We start from the raw sequence: 13,675 nt of genomic DNA, 5'->3' as shown, positions 1-13,675 counted from the left end.
AAACTAACACAACACTGTAAATCAACTATACCCTATATAAAATAAAAATCAAATTTAAAAAAGTATTTATAAGCTGTTCCCATGTAATAAAAACTAAAACTAATAAGTGAACTCATTAAAAAAAGGATTAAACATCATGACCAAGTGGGATTTATCCATGAATGCAAAAGTTATTTAACATAAGAAAATAATCAGTGTAATAATTATGTTAATATAATCAATTTTAAAATGAATGATTATTTTGATTGATGGAGAAAAAGGCTTTTGACAAAATTCAACATGCTGTCATAATGAAAGCTCCCAATAAACTAGGAGTAGAAAGGAACGTCTTCAATATGATAGAAGACATTTATGAAAACCTCACAGCTAACATCATGTAGATCAGTAAAATAATAAAATTTTCCCCTTAAGATGAGGAGCAAGAAAGGATGCCTGTTTTCATCACTTCTATTCAATACTATTAAAATTTCTATCCAGACCAAGTAGGCAAGAAAAAGAAATAAACAGCATTCAAATTGGAAAAGGAAAAGGAAAACTATCTCTACTTGCAGACGGCATGAACTTATATGTAGAACAGCCTAAAGAATCCACAAAAACATGGTTGCAGCTAATAACAAGCTCAGCAAAGTTGCAGGATATAAGATCAATACTTGAAAATCAGTTGTATTTCTAAACACTACCAATGAACAATTGGAAAAAGGATATAAGAAACAATTCCATTTACAATAGCATACAAAAGAATAAAATACTTAGGTATAAACTTAACCAAGAAGGTGCTAGTCTAGTAAACTGAGAAGTACAAAACACTGTTCAAAGAAATTAAAGAAGACAAATAAATGTAAAGGCATCCCATGTTCATGAATTGGAATCTTTAACAATGTTGAGATCACAAGAATCCCAAAATGATCTATTAACAGAATGTATTTCCTATTAAAATCTTGATGACCTTTTTTAGCAGAAATGGAAAAGCTGATCCTAAAAATCATGTGGAATTGCAAAGGACCCTGGATAGCCTAAATAATGTTGAGAAAGAAAAACAAAGGTCAAGTACTCACACTTTCCAATTTTAAAACTCATTATAAAGCTTCTGTAATAAAAATAGTGTGGTACTTATATAAGGATAGGCATATAGAATAGTGAAATAGAACTGAGAGTGTAGTAATAAATACATTCATTGCCAACTGCTTTTCAACAAGGGTGCCAAGACCATCATTTAATGAGTAAAAAATAGTATTTTCAATAAATGACGCTGTCCAACAAATGGACAACTCAATATCCACATATAAAAGAATGAATTTAGACCCCTACCTTACATCATAAACAGAAACTAACTCAAAATGAATCAAAGACCTAAATTTAAGAACTAAAACTATGAAACTCTTAGAAGAAAACATAGGGGTAAATCTTTATGGTCTTGGATTAGGCAAGAGTTGACACCAAAAGCACAAGAAAAAAAAGAGAGAGAGAGAGAAATAGATAAATGGGCTTCATCAAAATTAATAACATGCATATCAAAGAATACTATCAAGAAAGTGAAAAGCCAATCTACAGAATGAGAGAAAATATCTGTAAATCATATATCTGATAAGGGTGTAGGATCAGAATATATAAAGAACTCTTGAAACTCAAGGATAAAAAGAGTAACAACTTACTTTAAAAAATGAACCAAGGACCTGAATAGATATTTCTCCAAAGAAGATATACATATGGCCAAGAAGAACATGAAAGGATACTCAACATCATTAGTTATCACAGAAATGCAAATCAAAACAACAGTGAGATACCACTTCACACCCATTTGGATGGTATAATATGTTTGTTATAAATAGAAAAAAACAAATGTTGGTGAGAATGTGAGGAAACTGAAAACCTCTTACATTGCTGGTGGGAATGTAAAATAGTACAGCCTTCATAAAAAACAACTGGCAGTTCTCCCAAAAGTTTAAACATACAACATGACCCAGCAATTCTACTTCAAGGTATATACTCAAAATAATGGATAATGAGTGTTCAAACAGTTACTTGAGCATGAATGTTTATAGCAGCACGATTCATGATAGCAAAATGTAGAAACAACCAAAATACCCTACAATAGATGGATGGATAAACAAAATGTGGTATATCTATACAATGGAATGTTATTCAGCCACAAAAAAGGAATGAAGTTCTGATACCTGCTGCAATGGGAATGAACCATGAAAATATGAATATTATGCTGGGTAAAATAAGCCAAACACAGAAAGATCACACATTATATGATTCTATTAATATGAAATAACCAAAATAGGTAAATTCACAGAAACAGAAAGCAAGTTCCCAGGGGCTGGTGGGAGGTAGAAATGTTGAGTGACTGCTTATTTGTTCCCGAGTTTCCTTTTCTGATGATGAAATGTTTTGGAACTAGAAAGAGGTTAGGGTAGCACAGTATTTTGAATGTACTAAATGCCACTGAACTGTACACTTTAAAATGGTTAATTTTTGTTATGCTAATTTAACCTAAAATAAAGCATTTTAGAGTGATTTGTTATGAAGCCATGGTAACTAGAACATCTCTAAAACTTTTCTGCCTCTCCAAGGTCACAGAGTTATATTTGTATGTTTTATTTTAGAAGTTTCATTGTTTTTGTTTCCATCTTTAAGTCTATGACCCATCTCCGATTGATTTTCAGTATGAATTAAGGTAGGGATCAACTTGTGTGTATTTTCCATATGAATGTTCAGTGTTGAAGGGATTTTTCTTTTCCTACTGTATTGCTTAGATGTCCTTGTGGAAAATCATTTGACCGCATATGTAGGTCTATTTTTAGACGCTTTATTAAATTCAATTGATCTATTTGCCCATCCTTTCACCAAAATCACACTGTCTTGATAACGGTAGTTCTATAAGACCTGAAGTCAGGTAGGGTAAATTCTCTAAACTACTTCATGTTTTTCAAGATTGCTTTAGATAATCATGGTTCTTTCCCTTTTTCCAAATCAATTTAAAATAATACTGCCAATTTCCATGGGTCAAATACCCGCTAGATTTTGGATAGGGATCGCACTTATTTCAATAGGAGACTGTTATTTATTTCTGTTCCTCTTTTCTCGCCTTTGTTTTGGGAGAATAAATCAAAAAATTGGGGGCCTCCTATTTTAATAAATTTATTAACTTTTTATTTATGCTTTTTTGTGCTTCTTTTTAGTGGTGCTTTACATATTACAATCTACAGCTCTAACTTACCATGGTCTATGTTCAAAAGATATTCTATTACTTCAGGAATTAATTTATGCTTCAACAATATATTTCCAATCAATAACTCTGAATCCTATAATCTTATTGTCATGTATAAATATATTATCTCTACATATATTATTAAACATTCATGATACTTTGTTATTAATTTCCTTTAAAGAGCTAACAGCCCAATGGAACCAGAGGCTGAGAGTAGGTCACCTGAACAGAAAAAGGTATCAGATGCCAGTCCACCAGTAACATTTTGTGGCTACATAGCATCCCATAAATAGCAAAGGCTCTGCAAAATGAAAGACCTTACAGCATTCTGCCCTCAAGGTGATGCGATCCAGGACTCAGCCCTCTAAAATAAGTCCCTAGGCTTATGGATTTATCATTGGGAGAGGGGGAGAGAGACAGACAGAAAGACATTTGCAAGGACAGAAAGGGAAATGTGAGACTGACTGATTTCATTTTTCATTTATTACTTCACATTTTTTTTCCATTTAACACTTATTAATTGAGCCAGAAACTGTACTGGACATTACTGGGAATATGGTTGTGAACAACACATTTGAATTTTAAACTTGTGTATTTCCTTAAATGTTTGGACCGAATTTTACAAACCAAACCGGTGAAGCAGGATAATTCAGCTACAATCATAATTTTAAAAGACCATTTGTAGTTTATAGTACTTCACATAATTCTCACAGGAACTTTGTGGTTGACACAATACTTTTTATGAGCACCGCTATATAAATAAAGAAACTCTCAAGGAGTTAATTTCAGTCATTTTTCGCAAATGACCCAAATTCAGATTCCACTTAGCACATAATGATTTTTCAAAGTTTTCAAACAAAAATAAATATTTTCTACCTATTCTTTTTCCTGTTTAAACTAAAATCAAACATCTCACTCTGTAACAACCACAAGAAACTGATGTGTAAGAACAGCTTTCAAGCCCTCTTGTCTTCCAAGAACAACTGACTTGCTACAAGATCCTAAGCTACATGACATGGTTATGCGTACGTGGTGGTAACAGAGCACGGGAAAAACTTAGTGGCTAGAAAGGCAGTGGGAAAGGAGGAGAGGCATTGAGAGAGAAGGGGGTGCTTATCACCGTGGGAGAGAGCAAATATACAAGCTTCAGTAATAAATGGGTAGGGCTTCAGAGAGATCCTGGGTAAAGGATTTTTTTTTAAATTTTGTTAAATGTTTTGAACAGAAATCTTCTTTGCTTTCCCTCTAAAACATTTAATTTGCTTTCATGTCCTTTATTAAATGTAGGGCTGGCACTGCTCTGAATGTGACAAAACACTGCAACTATTCATGAGAAGTCAGGGACCTGCTCCACGCAGTTTACATTCTTAAAAGAATATTATACTCAAAGAGACCTAAAGCAATTACATATGCTTGAGAATATGAGTGAGTAGCTATATATAAATAAAGCTCAATGTTAATGCTGAAACAAATGTGAAATTCATTAGAATAGCCAGAATATCAGATAAAAAATTTGGCTTCAATTCTTACCTTTTCTTCATTTTACTAACACACACTTACATACATTAAGTAATATCTGAATGACAAACTTCCTTACATGATTTTGATTCTGGTGATGGCGGAGAAATATTAGACACAGCAAGGTCGCTTTTTGACTTTTTAGGCTTCTTTGCATTTAACTGCCAGGGTTTATCATAGTTTCTGAATTCCTTTCTTGTTCCTTTATGTTCTGTTAAAACAAACAAAAAAATACATATAAAAATAGTAGTGATTTCATGATTGGTCAAAAACTAAATCCATGAAGTAATTAGATATACCTGGCAAACGCTATGTCACCTCATATCAAAATAATGCAAATGTCCCAAAGTATTACTTGCTTTATTTCTCCTGTAAATTTGAGTTTTGAATTTGATATGAATTAGCTTATATATTAATATGGTTAAGATCATGTTAAACTGTGAAATTATTCGAAAGTCTTTTTAAGGCACAGATTACTTAAAATAACACTCTATAAATGGGTGTCATGGAATAAAGCCTTGTATTCTGTTGTAAATAAAAACAGCTAAATGTTTAAGTAAATTTTACTCATTTGATGCTACCTTATCTGTATTCACTATGGCACATAAAACCACTGATGCTCACCTACACTTCCTCCATAGTATCCCTCAATTTTTCCACTGTTCTGTTCAAGAAAGAGTAGTTCAACCACCTTTACTGAAAGCTGCAGTTCCCCTTCAAAGGTGGTCAGTGTCATACCAACTTCCAAATGAAATGATCTTTCCAGGAGTTCATCTCTCTTAACTTCTTTGCATTCCATATTTTTAGACAGACTTATATTGTGGAATTTTTTCTTCTCTTATTCTCAGGGCATTACATTCTCCTCATCCCCATATCACCTATCTAACTGTTCCTTCTCTGTCTTATTCATGCTTCCTTATCTTTCATCTGTATGACACTCCTTAGTTTCCTTCTGCCTTCTTGTTTAAATTTAAACAGCTTCAAATCATCCCAGCTCTATGGATGACTCATAAATCTTTCTCTGACTACCCACTTATAAATACCAAGTAGACATCATGAAATATTATAGGGATTCCTCAAATTTTCATGTTAAGTTTGTACTTAATGAGCTGTTATCCAATTTTTCTACTTCCAACATCCCATTAAATACCAAAAGAGGCATAAATATTCTAAAACACTAGGAACAGAAATATTGGTCTATATTCTGCCAGAACCCAGGAAGTATTTCCATAGATAGAATTAAGACAAAAGATCGGCATATCAGAAAGAGACTGAAAAATTTCTAGACATCCACAATGCTTGCCCCTACCTCAGATTCATCGCCTTATATTGTTTCACAATCTATCAGAATTTGTTGTTTTACATACAAACTAGAACCGTACTTTCTTCCAGCGCAACACAGCTAAAAGAACAAAGAATCATGGACACAAAACATAGCATCTCATGATACAAAGAAAAACTAAAAGGAGCCAGAAACAATGATATATTGGATTTTGTGGCTTTTTAAATTCTCCACTATTGGAAAGGAAAAAAAAAATCCACATTAATTTAAATATTCCAGCAATGATATTGCTCTTATTTACTCGGTTAAAAAGAGATGAGAGACAGAAAGTCACTTGTCAGTCTAGCAGAGACCTACAGGATTTGACCGATACTGGAAATTTTAGTAGCAACCATGATTTCACCTGTCTCCCCCAAATTTTTGAAAACGAAACGGTTCCAAGCTATATGGTGAGCGAACAAAAAAGAAGTCTACCTCCACTATTTATTGACAAACCTTAAACTAGACAGATCACGCCTCATTGAAATTCAAACAAACAGAAAATAAATATCATTTTAAGAAGGAAGATTTAATATAAAAAACAAAAATACATCATTCAAAATACAGAGGAAATTCACAGTTTGGGGAAAGATTTACTATGAAAAAACCTTTAAATTTTAGAATGTGGCTATTTTATCTTCTTAATAAAAATAAAAGAAAACAGACTCTGTGAAGCAAAAAGAAATGAGAAAAGAGATAAAACTACAAAAATATAACTGCTAAGAGAAATTAAAGAAGATAAGGAAACACTGACAGGAAGCTAAAATGCAATACGTACCAACATTTAAATTTGTGTACAAAGCCAGAAAGAGAAAACCAATACTACAGAAAACTGAATCAGTGACACAGAGAACATGCTTGACAAACCTCCCTAGAAGTTATCAATAAAGTAAAGAAAACTCAATTTATACATAGTTGATTTTCTTGAAGAAGAAATCAAAACAAACACCACAGAAACACTAAGTACACAAGAAGAAAACTGTTCTAGGCTGAAGACCTGGGTTTGCTAATTGAAAGGATTCACTGAATAAAATGAAAAATTAAAGAAAAAAGACAAAACATCTAGATGTAGTCCCAGTAAAACTTTGGAATATCAGAAATAAAGAAAAAACAAATCCCATAAGTATTTAATAACAGAATATCGAAAAATGAGTAAAAACAAGGTTGCTTTCAATTTTCTCCTAGACATTAAATGATGGACTTCTGAGAAGATGTTATGTCCCAAGATGCTGGATATATTTAAAAGCAAAAAGAGGGCACCTTCAGATACTTTCAAAAAGTACTGACCTATATATTTTGACAATTGAGACATTTTCTAACTAATTAGAAAAAGCACCAAAAGAAATAATTCAAAGATTACAGTTACAGTTTAAACTGGCATTATTTACTGTCACCTGAATTATAACTTCATCAGTTAATATTCACACCCAAGAATTAGTCTAGGCTTTCCTTCTCCCTCCTGCCATACCCTTCCCTCTAAAATCTTTCCTCTTCACCTTCTGAGGCACACGTTCCACGGTAAACAAACAGCCCTCTATCTTCAAATCCCCTCCTTCAAGTCAGGAGAGCCACTCATTCCTTCCACAAGGGCACTCCCTCCCTCTGCAGTTTCCTGGAATGGAGGGTGTTCATTCCACCACGTGTCACCTGCCACAGACTGCGTTTTTCTGGTCCGTCCGCATTAAGCTGAAAGTCTCTCCTCTCTTGTGGTAAGTGCTGCCTGTCCCTACTGCTCACCCCTCTTCATTACTGCATCCTGATTACTGCCGCAGCCCTACTCCAGACACTGGCACCATCACCCTTGACCTTTTAACAGCAAGAATGAAACCCTGGTGACTTCTTAATCCTTAAACAAACCATGCACTGAACCTCATACTTCTCTGTCCTCCTCAACTCTAAAGAGCTTCCCTTCCCTGGACATCAGACACCCCCAAACTCAGGTCACCCACAGGATGTTCGCATCATCTGGAATCATTCCACCTCAAAAGCCTTGATCCCAAATATCACAATTTCCCTGTCCTTCTCAATCTTTCATGTTTTCACCACACCTCCCCTTACACAGGACTCTCAAAGGTTTTTAGCTCTCTGACTAGCTTTTTATGTCTACACTGTTTCCTTGTTCCCTACCCTCTCATACCAGACCATGTGCTTTGATCACTTGCACAATTTACCCACAAATACCCTCAGCTCCTTCGCAGAACTGCTCTTCCACCCTCCGTCCTCAATAGGGCACGACTACAGTTCTCATCAGTCTCTCAAAAGGCTTTTCTGTCCCTCCTCCCAGCACTTCTGGGCACTGTGGGGAAAAAATCACAATCTTGCCCATGGTTTCCATCATTAATTCATGTCTTGAACTTCAGAGAAGCCCCAGAACTGCTTTAGTCTTTTTTATTTTCCTTTGCCAACTCTTCTTTTCTTCCCCATGGTGACTTTTCACAATTAATATCATTCACTTCAATCTCCCCTATTCAATCCCCAAACCTCTTGCCCTCAGCAAACAACCTCACTTCCTAAAAAACAGCCAGAATTTAAGGCAAAAGCCCCTTGCCTTCCCCTAGTCCATCTCCTATTCTAAATTTGACCACAACTTCTCCCATTCTCCCACTCACATTGTTTTACTGTGTACAATCCTGAATGCCATACCTGCGACTCCTGCCTTAACCCATTCCCAGAGTTTTAGACTCATATCCAACAGCCTGCTGGAATTATCTACTAAGATACCCCACAAGAAATTCAAATTCATCCAAAGGAACTGGACTTATTATGGGTCTTCATAAATTTAGTCCTGTGTTCCCATCTTGCTTTATTAAACAAGCACTTATGCTATTACCCTAGTAAACTGGAAGTTATAATAATCTCCTTCCCTCTCCAAGCAATGAGTCATTAAGTACTTGTGCTAGTCAGAATTCTAAAGTGATCCCCCCTGATATCTGTCCCTTGATGTTATGCCCTAAATAATTCCCTCCCCATGAGCGTAGACAGGACCTTTGACTTGCATCAAACCAACAGAATATGGCAAAGGTAATGGGATGTCAATGCCATGATTACATTGTATTATATAAAATTCCATTTTAGTAAACTTGAATGAAAGAAATTCCCCTACTTGTTAAAGAAATAAGCTGCCAGGCTGCAAGAGCCATGTGGCAAACAACTGTGGGTTGTACCTATTTGCTGAGAGCAGCCCCTGGCTGAGATCCAGCAAGAAAACAGGGACCTCAGTCATACAGTTGTGAGGAAATTAATTCTGCCGACAACCTGAATGAGCTTGGAAGCAGATTCTATTCCAGCCTCCAACATCTTGATTTGCAGCTTTGCAGATTAAACAGAAGATTTAGTTAAACCCTGCACAGACTTCTGACCTGTGAAAAATGTGAGATATTAAATGTCTGCTGATTAAAGCTACAGAATTTAATACACTACTGTCTCTCCAGATATAATTTATAAATATGGGCTCATATCAGCTTCAATGAGCTCATAGATGTTTATCTGGTCCACCTTCGGAAGAATGGTGCCTTCTTTGCAGCTACAAACCAGAGCCTATGCCTAAGAGCCACCCTACTAAGAATCTAACGATAAGACAGTGAGGCCAAGAAAAACCAAGAGTCCCCTCTTTTGTATGCCAAAAGCCCATATTCTAGTTTCCTGTATGCAGCAGAGAACTTCTGTATGGATAACTAACACCAGAGTTGTCTACGTTCTTCAGAGGATACCCTATTCCCTACCCACTTTAGGCACCAATGTGAGAATACAGCCAAAGAAAACCCAAATCCCTTCATGGGATCCCATAGAGCATGAAGAGAAGAGAAGAGAAGTGATGGTGTTATCCCAAGGAGCATCTGGAATCCTGTCAGTCAGATACCATGGGAGTCAGGTGAGGAGTCAGCTACCCAAGCAACAGGTCTGGGGGGAGTGGGGATTTGGGTTGGGAAGTAAATACTGATACCAAACGAACAGACCAGGGTGTAGAAGAAATAAGCTGTCGGACACACATTTTATAAATAAAAATCAAAGTCACGTCTACCCAAGTATATCACCAGTGCTTATTGGGGAGGTAAGGCTATTGCATACTTGGTAAGGCTGGTTCCCCAATAGAGTGAATAAAGCTTCCTCAGGCTGAACTTACTACATAAGGTAAAACTAGAACTGAGGGGGGCTTCCCTGGTGGCACAGTGGTTGAGAGTCCGCCTGCCGATGCAGGGGACGCGGGTTCGTGCCCCAGTCCGGAAAGATCCCACATGCCGTGGAGCGGCTGGGCCCGTGAGCCATGGCCGCTGAGCCTGCGCTCCGCAACGGGAGAGGCCACAGCAGTGAGAGGCCCACGTACCGCAAAAAAAAAAAAAAAAAAGAAAAACTGAGGGAAACAGAGAGTAATTATCCATTTGGGCTACAAAAAAGGTAACTGTAGAAATCTACTGTTTACCTTTCTACACGGATGAGCTCCATAAGCATTTAATTCAAATTCTTCATAAAAAGATAAGAAGTTTAAAAAAAAAAAAAAAGGTAAGTTTAAAATAATTAGTTTTCATTCATATGAAATGAAAGCCTTTTATGCAAATCTGAATCTTATTTCTATTCAGATTGAATACAAAGATGTCCATATTTTGAAGCTAATACATAACAATATATTCAAATTCAAGAATATTTTTTGACAAATTTTAGCATACAGATGAAGTCTCCGATGAATACATGAAACCCTAGGTAACCACCTAGATTTACTCTTTATAAAGAGAAAGACTTTTGTAAATTTTAGTTTAAATGTATTAACATTAACTGTAAAATATATTTTTCATTTACCTAATGTTTCACTTTCTGCCCAGAGAGCTGCAGATCCAGATAAAGTTCTCTGAAGGTGTCCACGGTTTTCTTGTTTGGACTGAAGATGGTCAATGAGAAATGGGATTGGCTGGTCAGGTGTCTCAGTAATTAACTTGGTCATTAATTCCTGAAGGCAAAGTAAAGCATATGTTTACATCTAATAATAATAGCAAACATGTATATATAACTTATTACTGCCAAGCACTATAATTAATTTAATCCTCATAATAATCTTTTCAGGCAGGCACAAGTTATTGCCCAAATCTTGAGGAAACTGAAGTGCAGAGAAGTAAACTGTGTTACACAACTAATACATGGCAAAGCCAAGATATATTTATTTTTATCATTATATTTTTCCAAAAACATACTAGAAATTTATTCTAAAAAGAATTTTCAATTTCAGATTAGTATTTTGAGAGATGCCATTATATATTAACTTTTCAATAAACCTCACCATATGCCTTATATAGCAGTATCATTTTTCTTTCTTAACTATATATAAATATCCCTAAATGAAGAAAATGTTGTTGGAATGAAAGAAACAAGTAACAAGTCACAGCTTCACAGAAACCAAAAAATGTCTTCAACTGGTTCTCCATCAGAAGTTCCTTTTTCCAAAAGCCCGGATAGGTATTCATTCTTTCTTGTTCTTGTTCTTTCCTTCTTTTTTTTTTTAATGAGTGAAGCAATGGAGAGTCCCATTTTTAGACAGCTCTAAGGATGCTTTAAATTGGGGAGAAATCTGCTTAAGGGTAATAATATCTACACATTGTTTTTGCCAATCAGGAACAGCACGAGCAAGTGCCAATTTGTGGTCCATTAGAATCCCCAGACTGTTCTCCGATGAACAGCTGCCAAGCCAACTGAACATCACTCTGTCCTGTGCAACTGGGTTTGCGAACTTGCATGCACCACTTTAGATTCACATTAGTCACATTTCATCATGTTGCGTTTAGCCCAGAATTCTAGTCTGTCAATTGTCATTTTAAGTTCAGATTCTGTGAGAGGCAGTGGTTCTAGTGATACACTGGGTATCAGGTATTAGGACTGCCAAAGAAAGGGATACTGGAAATTCCCCATCCCATTGTCTTTCTTTGTTGGTGGCCTATTTCCTTTGCCTTGAATGCTCTTTTCCGGGATGTTCAGATGGCTGGCTTGTCATCATTCAGTCTCTAAGGATATCTTCTGAAAAAAGCTTACGCTAATGAATCTTCAGAAGCTTTTATCACTTCCTTATCTTCTTCGCAGTATTTAGCACTCTCCAGAATCACCTCATTTAATATTTGCTCATCAGTTTGTGCCTGACTCTTCTCCCCTGCTACTACAGCACTAAGACCAAGAACTGGCCTGGTTTGATCTCTACTCTCTCCTTAGGGTCTAGATTCTACCTAGTTCCTAGGTGGTGTTCAATGAATGAATGAACATTTGGTTTACTGACCCCAGGTAAATATTAGAAATTAAAATCCCTTACTGTCCTAATAAACAACAATTAAAGCATCCATAGATTTCTTAGCCCAGCAAAACACACTCTTCTGAACTCCTACGCAAGAAACTGCTGTGGTATCTCAGGGATATTTGTTGACATTTATAATAGTCTAGAAACACATGGATTCATCTGAGTAGAGGCTAAATGGATTTTATAGATGACAAGATTCCAAGTTGATCTCAGAGACATGGATAAAATAATTCAAGGTATTTCTAAAATGTGCAGACTGAACATAAAGTTGGAACTAAAAAGAGGAAACGATTTCTACTATGAACACGCTGTGAAGCAAAATATTTGTCACACAATCGTAAGACGTTTTTGTATTCTAAAAAACAGGTAAGCAAACAACCAGTTGGCAAGGTCTTCTTTACTTCTGTTATTTAAAGTCTCAATGATTATGGTTATAACTTAAAAGGTCATTCCTCTACATGGCAGAGCAATGAAAGGTTCAATTAAAAAATTACACAGAAGTGGGGCTTCCCTGGTGGCGCAGTGGTTGAGAGTCTGCCTGCTGATGCAGGGGACACGGGTTCGTGCCCCGGTCTGGGAAGATCCCACATGCCGTGGAGCAGCTGGGCCTGTGAGCCATGGCCGCTGAGCCTGCGCGTCCGGAGCCTGTGCTCCGCAACGGGAGAGGCCACAACAGTGAGAGGCCCGCGTACCGCAAAAAAAAAAAATTACACAGAAGTGGAACATAATTTAAAACATTTTAGATTTTGCTACTGTAGAAAAGATGCATTATATTCTATTTAAATTAACTGTACATTACAAAAACTATGAGAACATAGAGAGAAAAATAAATAGAAGGACCAACTAGATTACTCTTGTCACAGAAGGCCTGGGCACTCCGATAAAGCAAAATTCGGTCAGATGACAGGGCTTTAAAGCTAAAGCAATTTCTACCCTGAAATCTCTGAAGATCTCATGCACTTTTTTTTTTTAACTTTCCAGTTAGATGGAAAGTTTCTGCGTTTTTTTCCTTTTAAAATAAACTGAAGTGTCCCTAGATTGCCTTTAGGAGATGGACCATACAGTCATAATAGACCTAGTAGTCACTGTTAATTTTTTTTTTAAATAGCATCCGTCTAGTAGCTAGTTTTGGATACCCTTATATTCCATGAATGAATATACGAGACTAAAGACACAGGACAAAAACCGTCATAAACAAAATGAAAAGAGCTAATGTTTGCAATAAGGTGTATTGGGTATCTTGGTTGATCAAGAGTCTAGTTCTAGATTATTGCATTTATAAGAGGAATTACCCTGTCTCTCACTCAATCCATGTATATCCACTGGCATTCGGACTTTAATGATTCTGAGG

At 36.1% G+C, this 13,675-nt stretch overlaps 1 protein-coding gene across 1 annotated transcript in view; it reads right to left on the bottom strand.

The window, feature by feature from the left end:
* CUNH8orf34 (chromosome unknown C8orf34 homolog) overlaps positions 1-13,675 on the bottom strand; it is a 110,656-nt gene that overhangs the window by 47,324 nt on the left and 49,657 nt on the right. Inside the window, exons 2-3 of the mRNA XM_007448493.1 lie at positions 10,848-10,995; positions 4,812-4,943 (exon numbers count right to left, since the gene is read on the bottom strand). Of these exons, the coding sequence (XP_007448555.1) occupies positions 4,812-4,943; positions 10,848-10,995 (280 nt within the window). The remainder of the gene's footprint in view (positions 1-4,811; positions 4,944-10,847; positions 10,996-13,675) is intronic.

Source organism: Lipotes vexillifer, unplaced genomic scaffold, assembly GCF_000442215.2.
Source record: "Lipotes vexillifer unplaced genomic scaffold, Lipotes_vexillifer_v1.1 scaffold815, whole genome shotgun sequence".
NCBI classification, from domain to species: Eukaryota; Metazoa; Chordata; class Mammalia; order Artiodactyla; family Lipotidae; genus Lipotes; species Lipotes vexillifer.
Note: the sequence above shows the minus strand (reverse complement) of the source record. Positions and strands in the feature narration are given on the sequence as shown.